The sequence below is a fragment of the Amphibalanus amphitrite genome, unplaced genomic scaffold (genome assembly GCF_019059575.1).
Source record: "Amphibalanus amphitrite isolate SeventyFive unplaced genomic scaffold, NRLGWU_Aamphi_draft 000032F_arrow, whole genome shotgun sequence".
In the NCBI taxonomy this organism is placed as follows: Eukaryota; Metazoa; Arthropoda; class Thecostraca; order Balanomorpha; family Balanidae; genus Amphibalanus; species Amphibalanus amphitrite.
In genome coordinates this window covers 931,731-956,275 of record NW_024881528.1, presented here as the reverse complement: position 1 = coordinate 956,275, position 24,545 = coordinate 931,731, and the positions used below count along the sequence as shown (strand labels likewise).

The window sequence follows — 24,545 nt, the reverse complement described above, 5'->3', positions numbered from 1 at the left end:
ACCCAGACCGGTGTCATACGGGTGGGTAGGCTGTGCCGCTTGACAAGTAAGTGAAGCGGCACAGTCTACCGGTACCAGGCGGCTGCTACCAATGCTGAGCCATAGGAACCCGGTGGATAAAGAGTTGTAGAACATCAATCTGCCCCCGAGTGTACCTACGAGGCATCAAACAAGACAACTGTCTACTATCGGTTGGAATGCATTTATATCCACGTCAGCTGCTGTCGTCATTATAGTGACCCTCCTCAGCACCTTCTTATATGGGTGCAGGTCACCTGTCACTGGTCAGCATCTCGGCCCTTCACATGAATGACAGCTGCACCGATACCCAGCTCGGGTAGCCGATACATACACCCTTACGTCACAGAGGAATGTGCCGCAATGTCCCCCTTGAGCCTTTGTGTGAGGCGATAATCGGTCAGTGGTATTGTAATGCTGTGAAATATGAACGTTGCTCGATTGTGTTAGTCCTATATGTGCTCAGACTGACTGCATTTATTTTCTCTTAATACCTACTCATATTTCCTATGTATAGGATATTATCTGGCTTGGATAGATGCTTAACCTTTTGCAACCAGAATCAGCTGTGTTTATGCCTGGTCTTTGGGCTTCATAGCAGTGCTGCGGAGTCGATGGATTTTCAGTGACTCCGACTCCGACTCCGGCTTCAAAAAACCAACTCCGACTCCGGGCAGAACTATCGACTCCGACCGACTCCAACTCCGACTCCCGACTCCGCAGCCCTGCCAGGTCTGCGGAGTTGATGGATTTTTCGGTGACTCCGACTCCGACTCCGGCTCCGGTTTCCAAAATCGACTCCGACTCCGACTCCGACTCCTGTCAGAACTGTCGACTCCGACCGACTCCAACTCCGACTCCGACTCCGACTCCGCAGCCCTGCTTCATAGTATATCAGTCTAAAACAAACATTTCTCTGTTTGTCTCGATACATAACGTATGTTTATGCTACCGAGTCACAAATCAGGAGATCTTTCCATCGGTGTATATTTACAAAAGGCGGCTTATTGACAGAACATTTGTACACATGTCAGCACAATATAACAAGAGCAGGTATAATGCGATGCTGGCTACGTCTCACGGCTCAGCTACACGTAAATGTACTTTGTAAGGCGACTATCATCCCCTCCTTCGTTGGTCGTCGCCCCAGACGTCGGTCCATCTCAGACGCTACTCTATCCGGCTCAGGCGTCACTCTATCCCTTAGAGGCATTGTTCTATCTCTATCAGACGCCTAATCCTCTCAGGCGCCTTTCTATCCCTCTCTGACGCCTAACTCTCTCAGGCGTCTTTCTATCCCTCTCAGACGCCTAGCTCTCTCAGGCGTCGCCCTATCCCTCTCACACGTTGGCCGATTTAGAACGTCGGTCGTGCTGTTGTGGTTCGGGCCGTCTCCCAGACACCACCCCGTTGTTTTAAGACGTCAGTCCGTACGCCGTAAGACGTTACAAGCGCGTCGGTCCGTTGATTGCAGGCGTTGATTCATTCCTCGTACACCTGGATCCGCCCTCTTAGACGTTAGTTCGTCACTCAGACGTCGGTCCGTCCCTCTTGGACGTCGGTCCGTCCCTTCCAGACGTCGCGTCGTCCCTGTCGGACGTTGGTCTAACGCCACGGTCCGTCCCTCTTGGACGTCGGTCAGGCCCTCCCAGACGTTGGTCCACTACAGACATCGGTCCCTCACAGGCGTCAGTCCATCCCTCGCAGACTTGGTCGGTCATAGACGTCGCTCCGTCGCTTCAAGACGTCGGTCTGCTACAGACGTTCCGGTGCTCAGGCATCGCCTCCCGGATACCAGCCGGACCCGTCACTCAGTGAACACTTCGACAATACCGCGCCGCTTAAAATACTGACGAGACGACAACTGTTACAGAAGCCGGTCCGGGCCGAACTGACCCGTCGGCCGGGATCACGACGGGCGCAGATCGCTACAGCCTACTTTGCGACTGCACTACAGCGCTGCCCTCTCTCCCGCGGGCTCGACTGGTCCGGCCGGGTCGCTCTGCCCTCCCTCCGTCCAGCGGATTCCACACCAGAACACAGCGCAGCGGCAACTCGACCGGAGCGTTCCTTCAGCTGCAGCCGCTCCCTCACGAGGAGGCGTTCAGCTTTGACCTCATGCGCGCGTGCACCTGGAGGAACTCGGGTGTGCTCTCGGATGAGGCAGCCGGCGCGGCCTGTGAACAGAGACAGGGTAAAGGGCGTCAGTCGGAAGGTCGGTGCTCACAGCCGCCAGCTGCTGGTTTAAAGACGGCAAGTGCTTATCGGCTTGCAGCCAACGACATAGATGTCCGTGCCGCCTAGCTGAGCGAAGCCACACCAGAATCGCACATCTCTGCTGTAAACTGTTCATGCTAGTCACACAAATTACACAGTCCCCAATGACCAGCCGCTGCAGCTGGGTCGTTTACCCTCTGGCCAATCTGATCAGTAAACACTGCACACCCTGTGTTGTGTGCGTGTCGTGACCTCTCTGCAGCGCCCTGGAGCCTTTAACAGTCCCTGGGGAGCGGCCGGCTCCTGACCGACTCGGCTGTCGCCGGGGCGGGGCGGGCCTTCTCTGAAGGGTCGCCGGGGACCGCTCCCCGTGACCGGCGGTGACGGACGCGGCCCGGCACACCGTCACGGCGCGTCACGGGCGACCGTCACGGCGGGCGGATGGCGTCAACAAACACGCGCCGCGCCGGGCATACGTGCGCCGTGTCAGCCGGCCGACAGAGCCTGCGCCGCGTCTGAGCTCGGACACAGGGAGACAGAGCGGGGCCGCCGGGACCCGCCGGTCTCCCGGGGACGCCAGGCCAGTGCTCGCGCCGAAATCAGCGTTACGCTGCACCCCCGCGAAGTTTGGCAGTGCTCCTGATGAAGTCACGTGACTGGCTTTACAGCACGGCGTCAAGGAGTGGCGAGGGTGACTCGGAAATGGCGCAGTAGACCCGGTCGTGACGCAGTGTGACGGCCACTTTAGCGTTATGTTTATGAGCGCGGCGCACGCGAACGTGCACATTATGACTAATAGTCTTAATGACAGTGCACTAAATGTGTGCACATCCCGGAAACATATCGTTCGGCCGTGCCGTGGACTGGGCACTTTATGTGCTGGTAGATATACGGTAGGTGGACATGAGAACATCAGGCAGACACGCTGCGGTCAGGGAAGCTATGTTGTGTGGATGGGAGATGGAAGGCAGACTCGCTGTAGCCTCGCTCGTCTCTGGCGCTCACCCTGGGCTCAGCGCGCGACAGACGCTGCTCCATGACCATCTCAAAGCTGCTGCGGTTGTTGTGCCGACTTGTCTGCTGCTGCCGGCGCTGCTGCTGGTCGCGGTGACGCTCCATCGCCTTCTGCAGCTCCGTCTTCTGACCCAGCAGGTTCTTACCGCTGTGAATAGATGCAGTCAGAGGTCAGAGGGGTGGCCGGACAGGCTCTTAGCGCTGCGAATAGACGCGGTCACAGAGGTCAGTGGGGTGGCCAGACAGGTTTTTACCGCAGTGGCAGACTTTTACGGGCGACTGGTTACGACTCATGGGTCACGCCAAGCAGGTTCTGCAGTGTTTAGTAGCTTAAATTTGGTCACTGGCTTTTCGTGGAGTTGTCGCAAAGCTGCACTTTCGACGAGAACATCTGGTGTTGGGCACTGGTCAGTGGCCATCGATGCGGGAAAACCGAGACAGGCCCGGAGCTGAGTATCCAAGAAATGGGAATCACCAGTTCTGGTAATGACTCAAGCAGTAGGCACCGAGAAACCACGAGACCTGGCCGACGTCACTCGGCGGGTCATATCCGTGGAACTGGGTCCGCACCCCGGCAGGGTCGACGGACTGTGTTTGTTTGAGTCCTACATCGGGGTCTCGACCGAGGCCTCAGCCCGTTACGTCGCAGCTTCCCGTGACAGAGGCAGTCCAGTCCCAGACTCAGCTTTTGCGTCACACGGTCGGTCGTAAGAGGCTGCTGTCCGTCACGGCTGGGTGCCCTCTCTGGTGACCCCTGTGTGGGTGCAGAGCGGGGCCGGTCCTGCGCGTCCGGCGCCGGCTCGGAAGGGTCGGTCTCGCCCGGCCGGCGCCGGCCAGTGCCGCTGACCGTGACGGCCGTGCTGTGTTTGTGGCATCTCCGTGACGCGGGCCGGCCGGTGGGTGGGCCCGTTCCGGTCCAGATCCGACCCTCGCGACCCACCGGGCCACACCGGATGTGTTTAGCGGGGCTGGTGGGGGTCGAGGCAGCGGCAGCGGTCCGCGGCCGAACCGTGGACCTCTGCCCCGACCAGGGCCGCGCCGAGCACGACGGTCACTGCACGATCTAGGCCACACGGCCGCACCGGACGGCCACGACCTTGGGCGACCTTTGGCCCCGACCAGACGGGTGGTGCTGACCCCGCAAAGGTCGGCTGCTGCCGGCCACCGGCCTGGCCCACCGAAATAAACAGAGCCGTGCGGGCGCGCGCGGCCGCCTCCAGCCGTGTGTGTTGACGCTGCTCGTGGAGGTTCGCTGCTGACGGTGTTTGGTTAGGAAGCTGATCCCGATCTGCTAGGTTAGGTCAGCTGGATCGCCGGCCCATATCGAGCACGGGCCGGCGCGGCAGCCGGTGGAAAGGCGGTACGACATTAGTGCGGCAGTGGTACGGCTATTGCGCGGTGCAGGGCAGGACGTCAGTCGTACCGGTATGATTGGGAATATTGAAAGGATGGAGTTTTCGAGACCCATAAAACATAAGCAGACAAAGCAAATGACGCACGGCCCATCCTGACTTATAATTGATGCAGCTCACTCGTTGCATGTTTCAACTACGTGGAACATCCCTATGCATTGCAATATGCATGCATGTACTGGATGCACCTCCCACGCGATGACGGTGGTGACAGTTGGGCACCGTGCCGCTCAGGTCCGTCAGTCGGCCCTGCCTGTGTGATGCATGGGTGGGCGCTCTTCACATCAGAGAGGCCGCCGGGATGGCACGGGACGGATCAGAGCGCAGATCGCGTCATTGGCAGGCCGCTGACACGACTATTGCAGACGCCGGGGGAGAGAGGACGCAGACCGAGGTCAATTGCCGTGGAGAGGAGTGAGGACGGTCCGGGAGGACTGAGGACGGCCCGTTTACCGTCGGATGTGGTGCCAAAGTAGGTACCGTTCAAGTTGTAGTCGATAATGATTTCTCCGTCATTGGATGTCAAGACTTCATCCACACTATCGCTGCTACTCACATTTTCTGGTTGAAGGCGAGCTCCCTGTGCAGCTGCTGCTGCGGTCCGGCCATGCTGCAGTGGGGTCCGGCGGACGGCCGGCGGGTGGCGAGCGCGCTGTCTGAGGTCATGGGGCTCCCGGCGACAGGGCGCACCTCCTCCTCCGAGTCCGAGTAGTCCGGCTCCGGTAGCACTGTCGACAGATCTGCCGGACAGAGAGGTTGGGGTTCAGTATATCGGTGTGATTGGCACAGAGGTAAGGGTGCCGGGTAAAGGTGGTCAGCAATTTGACTGACAGAGAGGGATGAATGTCAGGTGCCGACTATGAAAGGTCTGATGGGTTCAAACCAAAGATACGGGGATCCGGTTGGTTTCGGTTGCAGGGAATAGACGGCCGGCGGCTGGCGTGGGCAGAATTATAGACTGTTCAGATGCCCACAGGTGATGCCGAGATCAAGTTAGGGGTGTGCAGGCCACAGCGATACGATTCCGTGATCCGGCACAAACAATGGGTGTTCTGGCAGTTACCAGGGCATTATCTGATCCGCCGGAATAACACCTGGCGGTTCCTGAAAGAGAACATCCTGTCATTAATATGGAGCTCCCGATCAACATATGGGGTTATTCTCTTAGCGACCAACTGCCTACTGGACGGTCAAGTCACTCCGAAAGGCTGCAGTCCCAATAACCGGTGCCGGATATAGTGGGCATTCGTTGATTGACATTTGGCATGTCGCTTTTCGTTCCGGTACCTATATGTAACGCTCAGCTACTGTAGAAAGACAGGAAGCTTTACGCTGCCTCCCCGTCCGTGATTCTTTCTCTCCTCGGCAGGAGGATCGGTCAGAGCCGCCGCCGCTGTCCGTCCGTAGCGATCTGACGTCCGACCCGCTGACAGGCAGCGCTGGCAGCTATATGTCAGTCCGCCGCCCCGTGACGGCCATTGTCCACCCCAGAACACACTGACAGGCGACGTCTGCATATGACGAACGTAAAACACTCGCTATCGGTGGCGATAGAAGCGAATGACACCCTACTGACTTGTGTACAATACTTGTCATCTGCATTGTAAATATTGCCAAGTGATTGAATATTAGTGATGCAGTGCTCCAGCCCACGTAGCGAATGCTGCGTTCAATATTCAGGTCTCATATTAATATGTAGATTCCGCTCGTCTGAATTATCAAAGGCTCGGCATGAGCAACGACTTGTGCAGGCCTATCGTCCTTCGGGCCATTTGTGGCGAACTGATTCATAAGGCCGAGAGCCAGGGGCATCCTGATGCGGCTCCTCAGTCTCCTCGCCGTATGCACGTATACGACCTTGCAAAGTCATAACGCCTGATGCCTTGTCTCCACCCCACACCCGTTCAGCCACCTATGCCCGGGCCGTCCTTCCACCAGTATTCGTGTCATCCTCGCCGCCGGTCAGGTCGGCCGTCGGTGCCGGCCGAGCGCTGCTGTCGTCGCCAGTCCATTCATCAGAGCCCCGCCGCCGCAGCGCCGCCCGCTGCTCTCCGGCGCGGCCGTCATGACAGTCTCTGACTCAACTGCAGCCGTATAAACTATGACATCACCTCCTTCCGAGCCAGAGCCTAACGACACTCTAATTGTCCTGGGCCGCAGCACAGTGGGCCCGCCCACACTACCCTCCAGCCAGTCGAGGGCAGCGCTAACAGACCGCAGCAGAGTAACGCTCTGGTAAATGGTTGTTTCTGTTTTCGAGGATGATAAAGCACGTCAGTGGGGTTATTAGATGATACGTGTCATGCTGGATGAGTAGACTAATTGTTATAACCGCAAACCCGAGAGCTCCATGTGGTCACTTTTTTAAACAGTGCATGCCGAAACGTTTGATGACTCGGTGATTTTTGAAATTAGCAAGTAACCGGGCATACGACAAGTATTAATTCATTCATTCATTCATTCATATTTATTTAGCAGCATAATTACTAGGGCAAGTTTCAAATACCTTGGCAAGTTCAGCGAGTTTTTCGCAAATGGGTCTAAGCTTCTAGAGTCTAGACGTCCGATCAACTCGGTTCAACCTCTAATCGATTCAAAATTTTACGCTCAATCATTTTATAGCCAACGCGACGGCCTTGGCCGCGGAGCGCGGAGCGAGCGAGCGCAATATATCTTGTAAAATAACCATCTGGTAATTTATGAGCTTTATTTACCTAAAGTCACCAAGTTATTAAACGTTTCGACATTGGTGATTTTAGGTGAATAAAACTCACAAATTACCAGATGGTTATTTATGTCGATTCATGATATCATTCGTTTCATATCAAAACTAAAAATATCCACAATACAAATGTATTGCGTCGATGAAAATATAGATATTAACAATATCATGGCTTTGAGGGGCAAGTCATTGATGTTTTGGAAAACAAAACAATTGCTTTATGAGTTACTTTTGCGAGAAACTTTGAGCACAAGTTATAACGACTTACGTATCGGCAACCGTTTATGGAAAGCCGTTTATCCGCATACTTACCTCGCCCCGTTTCGTCCTATGATGATTGACAGAGCAATGGCATCTAAAATATAGGTATCCACGTTTACGTTACCTACTTTGTCTTAGTTTCAGCATTTTCCGAGCTACTGTAAAATAATAATCAACCGTAACCGTTTAACATCCTTCGTGGACACAATTTTCGAATGAAACATTTTTGCTCTTTTTTTTTGCAGAATTGATCCATCCAGGGTAGTATGGGAGTTCTTTGAAGTCCCACAGCTATTTTTCCTCCAACCCACAGTACGAAATAATAAACTCAGTCCACCGCGGCGGGCGCGCTCACCTTGCTTGGCCGCCTTCACCGCTGCTGCTGCTGCTGCCGCTGTTCAGTCAGGTGGAACGGACCAGCCGAGACAGAGGGGGACAGAGGGAGGGAGAGAGGGCACAGAGAGGCTCCGAGACACACCTCTCCTGTCGGCCACCGGTGCGCGACTGGGGCGAGCGGCGGCGCGACGCGGCCACTAGGAGCCGGCTGGCCGCGGTCGGCGCCGCCCACCCCACGGCGTAATAATGGCGACCGGACGGCGACGGTGACGGTGACGGGACGAGTCGTGTGGAGGAGACGCCGAGAGCCGTGTGACACTGACGAAGAGCGGCGGAGACGGACGGGGAAACAGTTTGACCGGAACACAGACTGAGGATGTGCTGACCAGAGCACTGGATGTCGCTGGCGAGCTAAGTCTGGGAGGTAGGTATATATTGGCCGTCTTATGAAACAAGACAGAAGACAGGAAGCTGAATGTTGGATAGCGAGTCACTCCGACAAGCCGGATATGAACAGGCAGACCGGTACAGACTGATGCACTGTCGACACTGGATTTGACGTACCGACAAATGGGTCAGGACTGCAGTTCGCTGTCGATTAGAGCAGCGCATGTGCCGGCAGTTGGCTTGGCGCGTAATGGGAATAGTGGGCCATATACCGTCTCAGCTATTGGGCCAAAAGCCATACGCGATGTATTGGGTGAATAGCAGGTCTGTTGTTCCAAATCAGAGACTGGGATCTCTCTCTCTCACCCTCTCTCTCTCTCTCTCTCTCTCTCTCTCTCTCTCTCTCTCTTTCTCTCTCCACAGGCCACTCTTTCGCCCGTCTTATTCCTGTCACTCTCGCCGTTATCGGGATAATCTGATTGCCGACGGTTTTATGCCTTCTGGCCACTCCGGCGCTAACTGCTGCCATACGATATAATTCAGACCCTGGCAGGTAGCTTCTCTCCAGTATAATTACAGCCGGCGGCCGGGCTGGTGCCCCATGGAGGGGAGGGATTCAGTACATACCCAATGGGTCGCACTCAGTGAAAGCTCGCTCAGTCGACTCCCGCGCACCCCGCCGCCGGCCATTGTCTCATAGAAAGTGAAAACACGCCGGCAAAACACAGACTGGCGCGCCGGCACTGACTTCCGGCGAGCGCTACTTCCGGCCGCGCCGCCTCTACATCCGGCAGGTGCTGCGCCGCCACTTCTATCGCTGTACCGCCGGTACTTCCGGTGCGGTACTGCAGCCCTTTTCGGTGACACTGCCTCTATTTATGGCAAGTGTTCAGAGCAGTCAGCCATTATATTACTTCTGAGCTTACGTCAACTTCTGGTTGAAGTCCAAGTAGTATGTAGGACGCTTCTTGCGCTTTCCGTTTCTTCTGCGTATAGGTCAGTCCGTCGCCACTTTGGTAGCTGAGTGCTAATAACGACCCATGGATTCTGCAAATGCCTAAATCGGTATATTAAATGCACTGACCATGTCGCGAGCTGAAGGGCTATAAGTATCACGGATTCGCACAGCAGAGATTTGGCAGTGATAGGTACACACGTCAATCTGTATCGCTCGACGCAACTCGCCAGGTGTTTGAGCTCGTAGCCGACTGCCTAAATCGGCATATCGCTGTATTACAGGTGCGCGCCCGTGTCTGTAGGCTTTCAATAACAACTTACCGGGGAAATACGATTGAACCTACAGGATGGACGGCGCCCGCCACGTTCCGCACGCAAAGCCGCCGTATTACAATTAGAGTGTTTACGGCGAAATGGCCGAGCTGATCAGCTCACGTTCTGTGCAGAGGCGACTTATTTCCGCCGAGTGAAGGCACGCAATCCGTGCTGCACTGTCTAGCAGCGACGCAATGGAGGGTAAAGCCTCCTTCTAAGCACACGCTTCCATTGATCGGCACCTGCACGCTACACGTCAGTAAGTGCCTACTGCCGAGTATCTACTGGCAGATGGCCTTTTCTGGTCTCGCCGCAACCTACCGATCGGGCCATCCGATCTTCAGGTCGTCCGATCGAGCCTCGTCGGGTCTCTGGATCGGGCTGTGTTTGGGCGCCCGATTGGGCTGTGTTTGGTCTGCCGATCGGGTCGTGTCGGTCTCCCGATCGGCTGTGTTTGGGCACCTGATCGGGTTGTGTCGGACTGTCCTATCGAGTCGTGTCAGGTCGTTCTATCGAGTCGTGCCGGGCTGTCCGATCGAGTCGTATCGGGTCGTCCTATCGAGCCGTGTCGGGCTGCCCTACCGAGTCGTGTCGGTTTTCCCGATCGAGTCGTGTCGGGCTGTCCGATCGAGTCGTGTCGGCTCTGCCGTCCGATACAGCCGTCAGCTCAGAGTCACTTCAATCCCGTGACAGGAGTGGCACCTGATCCGGTCCCGGAGGTGAGCCAGCACCTGCCGTGAATAACAATCGGCCGGCTCATTTCCATCGGGTTGAGTGTCATCTCTCCGCATTAATAGCAGCACCTGAGCGAGAACCGGTCCTCACACAAACCACTGGTCAGGCGATATCCGCCGACGGTGCAGGATACATCCAACAGGCATCGCCGTAGATAAGTCAAACATCTCCCGATGCAAATTGACGCCCTGCGGATGAGCTACTGGCGGCGTCAGCCGGTGTTCATGATACTGCCCTGCTCGCTCTGTGCTGTCTCAGCAATGTCTCTCTAGGTTGCAGCACAGACGCCGGACCTGCCTCAGCCGTCACCGAAGCTCTTATTGTGCTCGCCTATCTTGACATCACATAATCTCCAGGCAGACTGTCGGCTGAGCTCTCTCAGCGCTGACACAGACATTGCTCGTGGTTGGCGACTGATTCAAGTAAACACGCCACAGTTGTTTGCGGCTTCCTAAGACCTGCTGCAAGCCTTCTTCTGGAACTCTTTTTTTGTAAAAGCATGCCGCTTTTGATATAGCAGAATTAAATGTAAAGACGTCTTACTTAGTACTGTCACTAACTATGTAGTCGGCTAAAACCTAACATTTGCGAAAGTACATGTGCTTTCGTGGTGCACCACATCACCACATCACAAACTATATTTTCAGCCGAATTGCCCTTTATGTCCTTATTGAAGATCGCCGCCATTTGGGCTGGTTTTTATCGTTTACAACTGACCGACCTGCTTACAGCCATTGGTCGTAGTCGGAATATGTTTAAATTCATCCGGTTACAGTCGCGGATGCGCCGGCTCCACTTTTTTTGCTGCATCGTTCACCTGCTGGCTGCTCAGCAGTGTGATTGTAAAGCATGTACATACGTAACTACAATATTTATTTTCCCAATATTTGATATTTATTTTTTTATTTTTTTTATTTATTCAAATAAATCGCCAACAGGCTCATGGCCCATTAACAGGCGAAGTCATACCACATCATAAAATACACACACAAGGTAAACACTAACCCGAAGACACGCACTCACTGATTCGCAAATAGATGACACTTAGAAATATAATATGATATAATATAAAAGTACACAGTAAAAAAAAAAAATTAAATGAAAAGAAAAAACAATAAGAATAGAAAAAGTACAAATAAACTTTAAAATATCTAAGACACGGATCTAAAAGGTATGTTCCTGCAGTGGGCCACGACGAATGATTTAAAAGAGACAAAGGTATCCGACATGAAATCCACCCGAGGATTCCTGGCGATAAAATCATTTGCCTGGGCCGCCAGCCTTGTAAAAGTTCCTGTCTTTACCGTCGAGACTCGAGCAAACGGCACATTAAACAACTGGACGTTCCGTGTCGGACGACTTGGTACATGTAGTGCATACGAGACTAATAAAAAAGACGAGTCGATGCGTCCAGAGTAAAGGAATTTCAGGAATTTCAGGAATTTCAGGAATTTGCTTTTCAGGAATAAAAGATCGAACTGAGTGCGCCGCGCTTCGAGTGACGAGACATGGAAGAAGTGTAAAAGATGACGGTATTCCAAGCAAATGGATCTGTCCAGTCCATAATATTATTTTATATTAAATATTTATGTTTCATTTTGTTCAATAAAATTTGATTCATCATTAACGTTTAATCCTGGAGCCCCTCACATACTTTTGTTAATAATGTCAGCTAACACAGATGATATAAGTATTATAGAACCAGTTAACGAGCGAGCAATAAATTAATTAGGAACTGCAGCAAAAAAAGATACAAATGCAGGTATTCAAGTGTCACTGGGCCTGCCCTGCAATATGGCATGCAGGAGCATAATATGGGAAACAAAAGGAAGCATCGCAATGCTTATAGTGCCACCTCCTACAATTTGGATCTACGGTAACCTACCTACTCCGAGCTCCACGGCCCCCGCTGAGGCGACGGCGGCTGTTCACTCACAAAAACAGACGAGTCGCCCTCGAGTGGGGCCGATAGAACGACGGGGGCGAAACGTCGGAGACGGAGACGGGCAAAACGTCTATCTGGCGCCGCCTCTTAATGCGCTTACATCTTATGTATGTAGTTAAATGTGTTGTATCTGTTTGCATGGGGCCATGGGTTATAGTGGACTCAAAACCAAATACCTCAAAACCAAAGATGTGGCGTCATCAGTCAGATCTTACGAATACCGTAAAGTGGGGCTATTTGAGACAGTGGGGCTATTTGAGACAGTATTGAAAATCGCCATAAAATGAAGATCGTTTGATTTTTGTGTGATATTTTTGCTCAGGGAGGTGTGGAATCGAGCAGTAAATCGCCTGAGCAAAAAATTAAGCATAAATTATAAGTGGTTTTTATTTTATAGCAATTTTAAATACTGTCTCAAATAGCCCCACTGTCTCAAATAGCCCCACCTTACGGTATGTCAAACATCAATCAGTCTCGATACTGCGGCATTTAAATTTAAAGCCGTCGCATTCGTTTTCTACTTATCAGCCACATTGAACAAATGTGAAAAAAAAGAAATTAAGTAAGTATTTGTAGTTTTACGCAAATCCGTCTTAATAGCATATAATGTAACGCGGTCCTGTAATGCCTTTCTGTGGATCGGATCTCTAGGCATTTGGAATTCGGAAAGAAGGCCGGTGGGAAATCTCAGCTCTGCTGATCAATTGATTGATCTCCGGACAGATGTGCTCGCTCGTTCCGATTGGGCCGTCGCAGCCAGGTTCAGCAGCTCAGTCGGTTACAAGTAGTCGAGTCTCATGGTTGCACGCCTCAATGTTGCAGCCCGCTGGTCAGTATTTGATGGTTACAGCTCCGTTCGATGCGGTCATCCCACGGTTACAGCTCACTCGGTTACAGCTCTTTTGGTCGGCTCATGGTTGGTTGGTTACGCTTCCGGGCAGTTGGCGGCTGCAGCTCGACTTCAGTTACAGCTCTGTTGGGTTGCAGCTCGCTAGTTATGGCTCTGTTGGGTTTACCTGTGGTTGCAGCTCGCTATTACAGCTCGGTCGGTGGGTCCATGGCTCGGCGGTTACAGCTCCGTTGGATGCGGTCACCGGTCGCCGAGCGGCCGATTGTCGCTGGGCCCGGGCCGGCCTGGAGTGGCCGCCAGTTCTGTTTACTGTCAGCCACCGGCGACCACCGGCTACCCGCCGCACTGGTCCGGCCCACGGCCTGAGATCATTATGCAAGCCACGGCGGAAGATTTAAGGCCGCGCTCTAGGAGCCGTGCGGTGGCTAGCCCGCTGTAACCGGTGAAATAAGACGCCTTTCACGACCCGTCAGCGGACGCAGCTCCCACTGCCGTATATGTAAACAGAGGCCGGCCCGTTCTAATGGCGCCCAGCTGGTCAGCCAATCACTGGGGGAACAGCCGAATCGGCCTGCTGCTACCGAGCTGGTCAGGGGAAACGAACCGGGACTCATTGCGCGCCATCATGGCTTAAAACTTAGCCTAACATTTATAGATTGTTTGAAATCGTACCCAGTGACGCCTGGCTGAAATTTTAATTAACTGTGCGCTGAATGTTTTATACAGATTGGCTAAATCGCCAAGCAATGAAGCATGGAATTTGTTTGACTCAAGCGCATGAACATCCTTGCCAAATTAAAAAAAAAAAACTTTGCTTGGGAGCTGTGCGTTTTTTTGTTTCCTTTGCAAAGCAGGCATAGATGGCTTATGTTGTCATTGATGGAACTGAAGCCCAATTAATAAATTGGCTATTTTCATCATGTATCGGTCGTTAACTGACTATCCTGTTTAATCCACGGGGCACGAAAAGACAAAATAGTGAAACTAAAAATGCCTAGGACTTAGGAGATATCGCGGCGGATTTTAGAAAAAAGACGTTCATTCTTTCGTTCCTTAAACTCAGTAAATGTTGTGCTGTGTGCAGAATGTTCTATGCAATATGCATGATACGAGTATATCATGCAATGCAATGTGCAGCGCAATGTTCACTGTGCAGTTGCCTACCTGTCGCCAGCTCCGGTCTCACGGTAACTTCCGTCCTTGACTCAGGTAATTAACAATGGTTCTGCAATCTGCATCATGTATTTGTCTCATAAACTCTTTCACGCGTCGGTTCATTTCGCTAGCCATATACGTTTCTTTATTATTATTAGCCCAGTAGGGTGTCATGAACCAACACCAGATCACCTGTGTCCTTTTGATTAGCGAGCTGACTGTGCGACCCATCCCGGCCCTGACACCCGTTCGATAGGTCCCTGTCGTCTGGTGATGACGCTGACATCTCACCCTCACAAAGGTGATCGAAGCCAGTAGGTGGGCTGTCATCGAGCCAGCCTATATTTCTCTCCACAGGTGCCTCCAATTAAACACCACAAATCTCGCCTCCTGTTAATGTCGCGTTATAAACGGTCATTTTTCCACCGCCGCGGGGAGGCGTCGAGATGGATATCTGTATACGAAACATCACACCGGCCATGGCAGCGAACATCCGCCCCCATTCGTTCTGACGCCAGCGACAATAAACACATGGGCCCATTGTGGCTCTATATAACTGACGTCAGGTGCGCTGATCCCTAGGGACGCGTGGCGTCGCAGTGCGGTAATTGACGGATGGGGAGGGGAGGGGTAACAAGGTGTTGATACGCCATTGTTGATTGGCATCTTTCGTGAGGAGACTTAAATCGACTCTACCATTTAAATGACTTCAAAGGTGCATCGAAACAGCCATGGAGGCGTAAACGTTGCGTGAAGTGAATTACATTTTCATAACTACCTGGATTTGTATCTTTAGCAATTAAACATATCTGAACAATGCGGCGCTTACCTTGTATCAGACTGTCATGCAGCTGTTTTACTTCAGGGCTAGGAAGCTCTGCTCTATCAAAGGTCTCGTCCATATCCGGTATTGTTGGGAGCGACATGGCTGACTGACACTGACACAGTTCGTCTCAACGCTCAGTCCCGTGCGTTTAACTCAGAAACTTCACGAGTCTTTCGCACAAACAGCTGCTCTAATTCATCAGACGCCTCTCGGCAGCCGGCGCTCTGCACTCTCCCACGGAGGACTCGCACCTCGCGTACCGTCACCTGCACGGGGGTCCGTCAGCCCTCACGGTCGGAACTGCCGCCCCGAGCTCCGGCGCCACGTCGTCGTCGAGCTCTATCAGACGAGCGGTGTATCGCGTCCGCTGACAATGCCAATCTGCTGATAATGCCGTGGTATGGCGTGATTTCCCAACAACACCACCGGCCGACCGAGCCCCCCCCCCCCATCCAGGTCACACCCATGGGATGAGTTAGTGCCCTGAGGGCTGAATGAAATGTGACCCGAGGTCAAAAATCGTCATTTACTCTCTCTCCACGTCACTGTCTTGTAGTCGTGTGACTACGCTCCACCGCTTATGGCTTTTCAATGTTCATTGGTATCTCGAATTAGCCATGGTTTTAGCCAGATAAGTCACGTGCTAAGGCTGCCCCTCCCCCGACCCCAGTCACGGTCTTCGCTTGATAGGAGGGCGGGCGGAACACGCAAACTTATCGGAGCCGGATGACGGGCGATAGCTATATCCTGCCTTGAACACCGAAACGCACAAATTCTTGAGATATCAACGTCAACTGAAGTGCCTTCGAGTAGGTGTGCAGCAATACAAAACTGCAAAACTTTCCGGGAAACGGCCTCGGGCAATCCCAATCTCATGGCATTGTGGAAGTGGTATTTACGGAGCTTCCGGCCTGATACATTGCCCGTGATTCAGAGCTCGATACATTTATGTTCTCACCGGTAGAGAAAATGGATAAGTTGGCATTGTGGGAGGGATGGATCGAAAGCCAGGAAATTAGGACCTACATTGATAAACGGAAGCACATTAGTCATTTCCATCAATTTCCCAGCAGCTTAGCTGAAATATCGGTACCGTTTAGCTGTGATCCCCGTCACTCCGGGGATGAAGCGCACCGCTGGCGCTCTGTATATATCAGGCGATCGTGAACTGTATCTACGACCGCGTCTCGTATATCTAGCCGAGTCAGAGTCCAGCCCATTAGCTGGATGACGCCGTTTTCCGTCCAGGCCTGCCCCACGCACCGTCTCAGTGTATATTTAACCGGCCGCCCCACGCAGCGCGGCACCCCTCTCCCTGCCGCGCGGTGACCTTTGTGACTGCATGGCGGGAGGCACGGGCCGCTGGCAGCCCTGCAATATCACCGCCGTCCGCCCCCGTCACTGCCGGCGTCACTGGAACGCTGCCCGGTGACGGGCTACTGATCCGCCCACGGTCCAGTAGTCGAGGATTATAACTTTAGAAGGGAAAGGCAGAGGAGCTTAATTACCATCATTGGTTTAGGTCATGCATGCATGGAGATTTCGAGCATTTTATATTGGAGAAGTTGTCCTTTAGCCGGCGTTACTCGCTGTACACGTCATCTGTCCCCTGATAACCATGTCCGTGAGCCTCATCGCCTTGGGGAGCCAGCTCTCTGCACGAAGGCACGCTGCACCGGGCGCACCTGTAACGATCGGTTGTGTGGCCAGGCCGTTTTAGCAGCCGAACGAGCGGCAATGAAACATCCCCTCCTCCCGGCGCCAAAGTCACCTTGTGTGCCGCCGCGGGGCCCGGATCTCAGGTGAGCTGTCCGCCGGTCGGTCTCACGGCTGGGAGCTGGGATAGTCATGAGCTCAGCCAGGCTGAACGAGATGGGACCGCGAACGGATGGCGTCGAGACGGAACGATGCGGGGCGGAACGCGACGGGACGAGTTAGGGTGAGACGGGATGGTATGGTACGAGATGTGACCGGACGGGACATAGGAGGGAATGGGATTATGGCGTGTGATACTGTGATGTGTTGGGACAAGATAGGACGGGACGGCACCGTCTGGAGTGGAATAGGGCTGATTTTCGTGGGCTGGTATGGGACGAACTAGGTAGGGACGGAATGGGACGGGACGGTCGACAGCACCGACTGACGCTCCTACTGGGACTTACCTGGGTTCTGGTAGATGTGCATGTGCGGGATCTGGGCGATAACTCTCATCTCGCTCGCTGCCTCGAAACACGACAACTGCGAGCCTGGAACGCAAAGAGAAAGGTCGGTGACGCCAGTGCTGGTGCAACTGACTAGCAATGTGCAACAATCCAAAGTGACATTGACCTGTCACCAGGAATTGGTAATGCAGTGGTGAACGACCGACATGCTATTGCATTTACATTTTACCACATGCAACCAGTCGTCGTTTTAATTTCGCGGCTTTGTCTGATGTACGATTTTAGCAGCTTTCAGTCCCGGCTGTCGTGTTCGTTTTTCCTGATCTTTATTTCATGCTTCAGTGAAAACAGGTGCATTCATGATCGGCCTAACCAGAAGTAATGTGTTGCGTCCTTTCGGCCGCCACCGATTGTTTTTCGTGCAGTTGCGATGCAGACACCCGCACGGCTGCCGTCTCCAAGTAACCGCAACAGCACCTTTACGCGGCTCTCGAAAATAGAAATACTCACGCAAAGCGTGACAGTACACGTCGTGCTTTCTCGAAATCGAATCGCATTTTCTGGTTCTTGTCATTCTCAGACTGTCAATAATTGACGGAGACTACACTTCTCGACAATTATTGAACTTATTAGGTATATGTCTGAGTTCTGACACTCCAATGAAGTGGATGCTGCGCGATAAAAATTTCAACTGTTTGTGACAAAAATGTTGTAAACCGCAGTCTTTATTGCTAAAACGATTAAATAAAACTAAATTTGCGACATGCTCAGTTCTCATTGGCATTTATAAGTGCCACGGTCGTCCCGGGATGCAGTTGGACACTTCCCAGCTGCCGTGAGCCGTTTTTATTCCGGCCGTTCGCGCAGAAGACTGACACGGACCATTGTCCGTCCGGGGCCGACGGTCACGATCGGTGGTGCACGGGCGTCAGCGCAGAGCGCTGTACTGTGTTTGGCCGAGAGCCGCGATAGAACCAGATAATGACTCCTCCGGGGCATGTCGCGTCATCACATCGTGAAACAGGCCGTGAAAAACATGGATATACAGAGCAGTGGCGCTGCTCGGCGGAGCACGGGTTCCGTTAGCGCGGGGCGGCGGACAAACAGCGTCTATATCACCAAACAGAGCCGCCTCCGCGCCCATCCCTCAGCTACTACGGCTGGTGCTAAAAACAGGCGTCACCAGCCGCCCGGAGACCAGTTTCGGCAAACGGTGTCAGTGCCGAGGGCGGGCCGAGTGTCCGAGTGGGTCACCAGAGCCCTGCCCATTGGCCCCGGGGAGGCGGGCCGACGAGCTTGTAACTCGGTTGGTAGACTAGGCAGAATTTAGAGAGGAGGCACGCTGCAAGTGAGCCTTATCGGGATGCAAAGGCACCTTTACTGGCAATATGCAAGCTGGTTATGTTTAATGAAAGAACAAAGAATAAAATCAGTACAAAGCACTTCTGACCCTCCCCCGGGCAGTCTGAGCTCTCCATCATTCAATATGGAGTACCGGGAGCACCGACCGTCTGTCACAGTCACTACTGACGGACGGTCAGCCGACTGCCCCATCGGTCAGCGGGCCACCCCCATCGGTCAGCGGGCCACCCCATCGGTCAGCCGGCCACCCCATCGGTCAGCCGGCCACCCCCATCGGTCAGCCGGCCACCCCCATATCGGTCAGTGGGCCACCCCCATCGGTCAGCCGGTCTGTGTGGGGACACGGCAGGCGCCTGTCGCCGGCGCGGACGCCGCGGACGACAGACGCCGGTCATTAAGGCTGTGTTTACGTGCTGGCCGGCCGGCGGCCTGTAATCGGTCCGACCGGCCAGCCGGCCTCTACCAGCGCCCTCCTCCGCCGGCCGACACCGTTAAATGGCCCTCTCAGCCGCCCGCGCCGGTTGCAGGGCGTTCGATATCACAGGTTGCTAGCGCATCTGATGCAAGGGTCAATAAGAGCAATATCATGCTGGCTACATGTCCGTATTAATCGTTATGTTTACATCGCTAGATGAGCGTAAATTTACATCATTTGTGCTCAACAAAACTGGAGAGAGATGGTCATGTCAGCTTGCAAGGGCTGTGGTTATACTTCTAAGAAGGAAGCAGTACCAAGTGCACATCCGGTAAAATGACAATATGCAACTGAATGGGCAAAGGTAAACAAACCGCGATTACAGCATGATTATACGGATCCCAACCGTGCAAGAGATCGCAGCTATTATATCAAAGTTGACAGTTGTGACGATACTGCAGCACGGCCAGGTCCGGCTGAGAGGGGTTCAAACCTGCACACAAAATATTTATATTCCGAGCGAGCATCCCTCATTAAATGCAACATGTAGGTAGAGCAAACGGCAGTACGGGACCATGAGCTTGAGCACCGTTTAAAACAAATTAATAAGTTGAACGGTCCCCGGTTCCCGGATCATCCCATCGGGGACGATCCGGGGCTCACACCCCCCCCCCCCATCAGAAGACGACGATATGTGATGGACATTGGACAGTAAGTGCGGGTAAGGCTTCTAAAAGGACCGTTAGCAGGAGAATTTGGCCCTGGTGGCGCAGTTGGTTAACCCTATTAGTGGCAGGCTCCTGGCTACCCCTATTAGTGGCAGGGGGGGGGGGGGCTGTTTACGACCCCCCCCCCCTGATATCTCGAGATCTAACGGGTCGATTTTCAAAATTCTAACGGCATTCGATTTCGCTCAACGTGATCTACATTTCTAAAAAATAAAAATTAAAAAATGTCAATAGGGGGGTAGAGGGGGTAAAAACGGGCAAATTGCAGATACATTTTAGACTGTTTATCACGGCCAGGTTTCTGAACCAATCTTAACGCAACTTTTGCCGATCGATAGAGAATGAACCAGGAATTCACATGGATCCTAAAAATATGCATTTTCAAAAATCATAGGCGGATACAGATCATTGAGATTGGGGGTACACAAAAAGTATAGTAAATAAGGTTTTTGTTGGTACTGTTTCTAAAAAAGTGGTAATGGTCTTGTTATGTTACAATTTTCTTATGAGAGAACGACTACAATTGTATTGGTCATGCATAGGCGGTGTCAGGGCACCTATGTTGGGAGGTAAAACATAACCCCCCTTTTTGGACGCCTGGATCCGCCTATTATAGCAAAAACGTGTCAAAAGAGGATGCACAATAACTTTGTATATGTTATCACATGATACCTTTCATTCACTGTTCGTAAAACTGGTGCATACAGTTATAATTCATCAGCATCGTGATCTTCGCCCAAATGACTCGCTTCACGAATAGGACCCCCCAATTCCCAGTGCTCTGGAGCCGCCCCTGGTAAAGTTATGAACTTGAAATTTTCAGGGAATGTGCCCAATTTAGTTTTAGGAAAAGTCAGAAAATTTCAGCATCGTAGCTTCAGCGGTTTCGGAGATATTCCCGAAAAACCTGAGGGGTGGATGAAAACAACCCCCCTGCCACTAATAGGGTTAAGGCGTCGGCCCGCGGTGCGGGTGGCTCTGGGTTCGATTCCCGGTGTCGCCCGTCCCGCGGGCGTCGTCCCCAGCTGTGTCACCAGGAGTGGGGAGGGCTCCCACGTTAGCCGTAGCCTAGGGGGGAGGGTAAGGAAGAGGAGGAGCAGGAGCTTTCCTGTAAGTGGGCGCATCAGCCTGTTGGAAGGATGACGAAATAAATAAAATAAAATAAAAAAAGAGTCGGTCATAAAGGTGTAATACCGTACTATGGACACAGCTGTGGATTCTGGCGCCGCTCGTCTGCGACCTGCGTGAGATGTCCGCACGGCCGGTCCGCCACAGTCGAACAGTGGGCTCCACGCAGGTGAGCGGTACCGTTATCTACCGTCGGTCTCTCGCCGGGCCGCTCTCGCGCCGTGAGAGCGGTTGCAGCGGTGTGGAACGGGCCACTCACGAGCCCACCGGGGACCGGCACGCCCACTGGCGCCCGCCGCCGCGCCGGCCGAGCTGTCCCGTCCCACCAGACCGGGAGTTGCACCACCGAGACACGTAACCGACAGGGAGCGGTGGTCACCTCGTGGGAACTGGCGATTATCCCACAGACTACTTCCTAGTCCAAGAGAGCGGACGGTCACAGCTCGTGGACCTGGCTGCTACCGGACCAGGGAGGTCCAGAGGAGGTGCCCTGCGTCCTCTGTCAGCCGTATCGTGGTGCCTCCAGCGCCACCTGCAGGGCTGTCCCCCGCTCGGGCCTGATGGCTCAGATGGGACTGCGACAGGAGATGTCAGGGCAGCAGTTGGAACTGATCTGCGGTAATCCGGGAAACCTGGGCACACTGTTCCGAGCTGAGGTAACACCTGAGGTAATTACCACGTTCTGTGGTGACTGCGCCAGGCGCCAGCTCTCCTGCCGGGAGTATGCGGCGGTGCGGCCTCCTACCGGGCCAGGTCGTACCCAAAACGTCAGCTGGGCTGCGGCCGAACGCTCCCACGGCGCCGGCCGACCGCGAACAGAGGCAGTCAGCCTCCTCTGCAGTTCACACAGAGTTCAGCTGCAGTCTCCTGGACTGGAGACGACGACCGTCAGCCTCCCCTCCAGTCCTCTCAGCGAGCTAGGCCCGTCACCGACGACGACCGTCAGTCTCCCTGGATGTTCTGACTTCTACAATCCATTTACCTATATCGGAATCGGAAGAAATAGCTGACGGGCCACGAATGGACAATATTAGCGATGTCGACTCTGATGCCACCCAGGGGGACCTCCTCCAAATTCCATTCCACCAATCGCCGGACGGGGTGAGAGTCGATCTCGAGGCCCAGCGCCCGCTGAGATACGGCATTTATTTCTACTGCCTCTTTCGTCCCGTCCAAACCGATTTAAGGATCAAGCATCCATAGCCATCACAAAAACATTTTTTTTTTATAAACACGTCTGACGTCCTACATATATACTTACCTATAGATGTTTGCCAGTGAAAATTTTCACCAATAAATCAATCTATCAGCCTTCCAATCAGTGCGGAATAGTGATTACTCCTGGGATGAGTGCTAATCGCTGATCTGCAGAGCGTTTAGCGATATCGGCCAGCATCTGGAGCATCTATCATCTGCACCTGTGGCCTGCTCCGCACTGCAGCAGGCCCAGAGAACTCCGCGTGGAGCCGTGACCCCGATCTGGATCACGAACCGGGCAGGAAGTGGGCCTGACCGCGAGCCACTCCTCGGAACAGTGCGGCATCGGCCTGGGTCACTCTACAATTCAGCTTATCGTCAGCCGTCCGCCCGTCCCGCCCACTCCCTCATAAACATCAGCTCAGGGCACGGTTATCCTCTCACAAACCGTTTGGATGAACACGGAAGCGCCTTTTTCGTGGTGAACCTTTTCACAAACATCACGTCTATAACGGTGTCACGGTTTACACTCCCCACGATTTTCTGTGATCGAGCCGCTGTCAATGACAGCTCGCCGTTTGATAGGACTCTTTGTTGTCCGCATCTCACCTGTGTTTAGCAAAATCCTCTGGTGTCTGTGGGCCGCTCCTCACAGTCACACACACTGTTCGCGCGCCACACCAGACGGGGTGAGTGGGGGAGCCGCGCCGCGAGTCTGCCCAGCGCGCGGCGGCCGCGCGCTGGACCGTGACGAACGACAGAGCGCCGCTCTCCTGCGGGCGGTGGCCGGGAGTAGGTAACTACAATCGCTGCCGGCACCGCCCGGTTTGTGAGAGTAGTAGCGATCGCCGATCGGAATGAGAGAGCAGTGTCGTAACCGTCTGTGGGAGAAGTGTCGTAACTCGTAACGTATCCGCCTGTGATAACAGTGTTGTAACTCGTAATATACCTAACTGTCTAAGTGCTGTGTCGTTGATAAGCGTGTGTAAGGTACACGAGTGTAAATGACAACAGTTAACCCAGTCTGCGAGCTATTGTATCCGTTTGAGATAAAGGCGCACGGCCAACAAGCCTGTAGCGTTGTACCCGTGCGATGAATACCAACTGCAGACCAGTCGTAGTGTTGCAGGCATCTGCGCGGATATTGTTACATAAAAATTGGATCTTTTTCCGAATAATGATGCAAGCAATGAAAGGCTCTTATTGCAGAACATGTCATGTCTTCACATTGGTTCGGGTGCCTTTCCCGTGCAAAAATCTGGGTTATCCATCACAAAAGGAGGGACGGAAGGTCGGCCAGAAATGGTTGTTACGTTAGCCGCCTACTCAATTTGAGTTCTCAAGTAAAGCGGTGTTATGGTGCGTCAGATATTTGGCCCTATTTTTCGAAATTATCCTTCACCGCCCTCCAATGCGTGCGGCATTCACCGCCATTGTCGAGACAGCACCCCACAAAACTCGCACTACATACAAATACTCGTCATATTGGCTCAATTCAGTGTAAACAGGCGCAGTGGGCGCTCAGCACTGCCACCACTGCCAGCACATATCCGGCGATAAAACGGGTCGCCGCGGCGGCACGGACACGGCACGGCACACCGGGCACCGGGTGGCACACGGCATGATATGGGACTGTAGCACACGGCGCACCGCTGCGGGAGAACGCAATAGCACACCGCCAATATAGCAGATAGTCCTCAGCGGGCTGCGACGACGCGCACGGTATGATATGGGACTGTAGCACACTCTGCGCCGCGCACTTTTTATCACAGGCGGGCGCCGCAGGTCAGCAGGCACACGTGACTAGCTCCGGCCGGAGGCGGCGCACTCTGACGCTAGCCCCGGCGCATATTCGCACTCATATACACACGCACACGAATACGCAAGGAGGCATTCGTTCACACGCACGCTTGCACACCGCAGTGCGCACACAGCTCTTTGGTATACAGGATAGTTCGCAGCAGCAGAGACCGGCGCCGGACCGCTCACGACTCCGGCCGCTCGTTGATCCCAGCCACATCGGCGCAGATCCGTCCGGGCGACACGAAGAACTTGTAGTTGGCCTCCTGTCTGTAGGCGCGCATCTGAGCCGTGTCCAGCACCTTGTACGTCTCGCAGTCGGTGCCGTCGCCCTGCTCCGGTGAGACGGCGCCGTCGGCCGGCGGCGGGGGAGGCGGCTCGAAGTCGGGAGGACTATCGCTGTCTGCCAGACTGCCGCGGTCGCTGGTAGGAAGGGAGACCGTGGCTGGGGAGGGAGTGCGCGTCTTGACCGACACGGCGGGCGAGGCCGGCAGCTTGGGCGGCAGCGGCGGCGGCGTGCCCGCCTCCCGCTCGGCGCCTGAAGAAGACAGCGCCGGAGCGGATACCTGGCAGGACGGAGACGGGTCAGATGTCATGACAGAT

The 24,545-nt window shown here is 53.8% G+C and overlaps 2 protein-coding genes across 3 annotated transcripts in view; both read right to left on the bottom strand.

Annotated features, from left to right (window-relative positions):
- Nucleotides 1-987: 987 nt before the first annotated feature.
- On the bottom strand, nucleotides 988-22,882 carry LOC122368389. 2 transcript variants are annotated; one of them, XM_043342300.1, is made up of 5 exons: nucleotides 22,752-22,882; nucleotides 17,313-17,396; nucleotides 5,218-5,401; nucleotides 3,241-3,397; nucleotides 988-2,195 (listed from the first exon to the last, which is right to left on the bottom strand). In XM_043342300.1, exons 2-5 carry the CDS (start codon nucleotides 17,359-17,361, stop codon nucleotides 2,109-2,111), a joined length of 477 nt encoding a protein of 158 aa, XP_043198235.1. In that variant the 5' UTR covers nucleotides 17,362-17,396; nucleotides 22,752-22,882; the 3' UTR covers nucleotides 988-2,108. The 2 variants fall into 2 exon arrangements, with proteins under 2 accessions (XP_043198235.1, XP_043198227.1); XM_043342292.1 differs by lacking the exons at nucleotides 17,313-17,396; nucleotides 22,752-22,882 and adding an exon at nucleotides 15,154-15,455.
- Nucleotides 22,883-23,610: 728 nt separating this feature from the next.
- Nucleotides 23,611-24,545, bottom strand: part of LOC122368664 (dedicator of cytokinesis protein 3-like) — a 40,719-nt gene continuing 39,784 nt past the window's right edge. Inside the window, exon 34 of the mRNA XM_043342844.1 lies at nucleotides 23,611-24,508. Coding sequence (XP_043198779.1) covers nucleotides 24,128-24,508 — 381 coding nt within the window. The 3' untranslated portion in view covers nucleotides 23,611-24,127. The remainder of the gene's footprint in view (nucleotides 24,509-24,545) is intronic.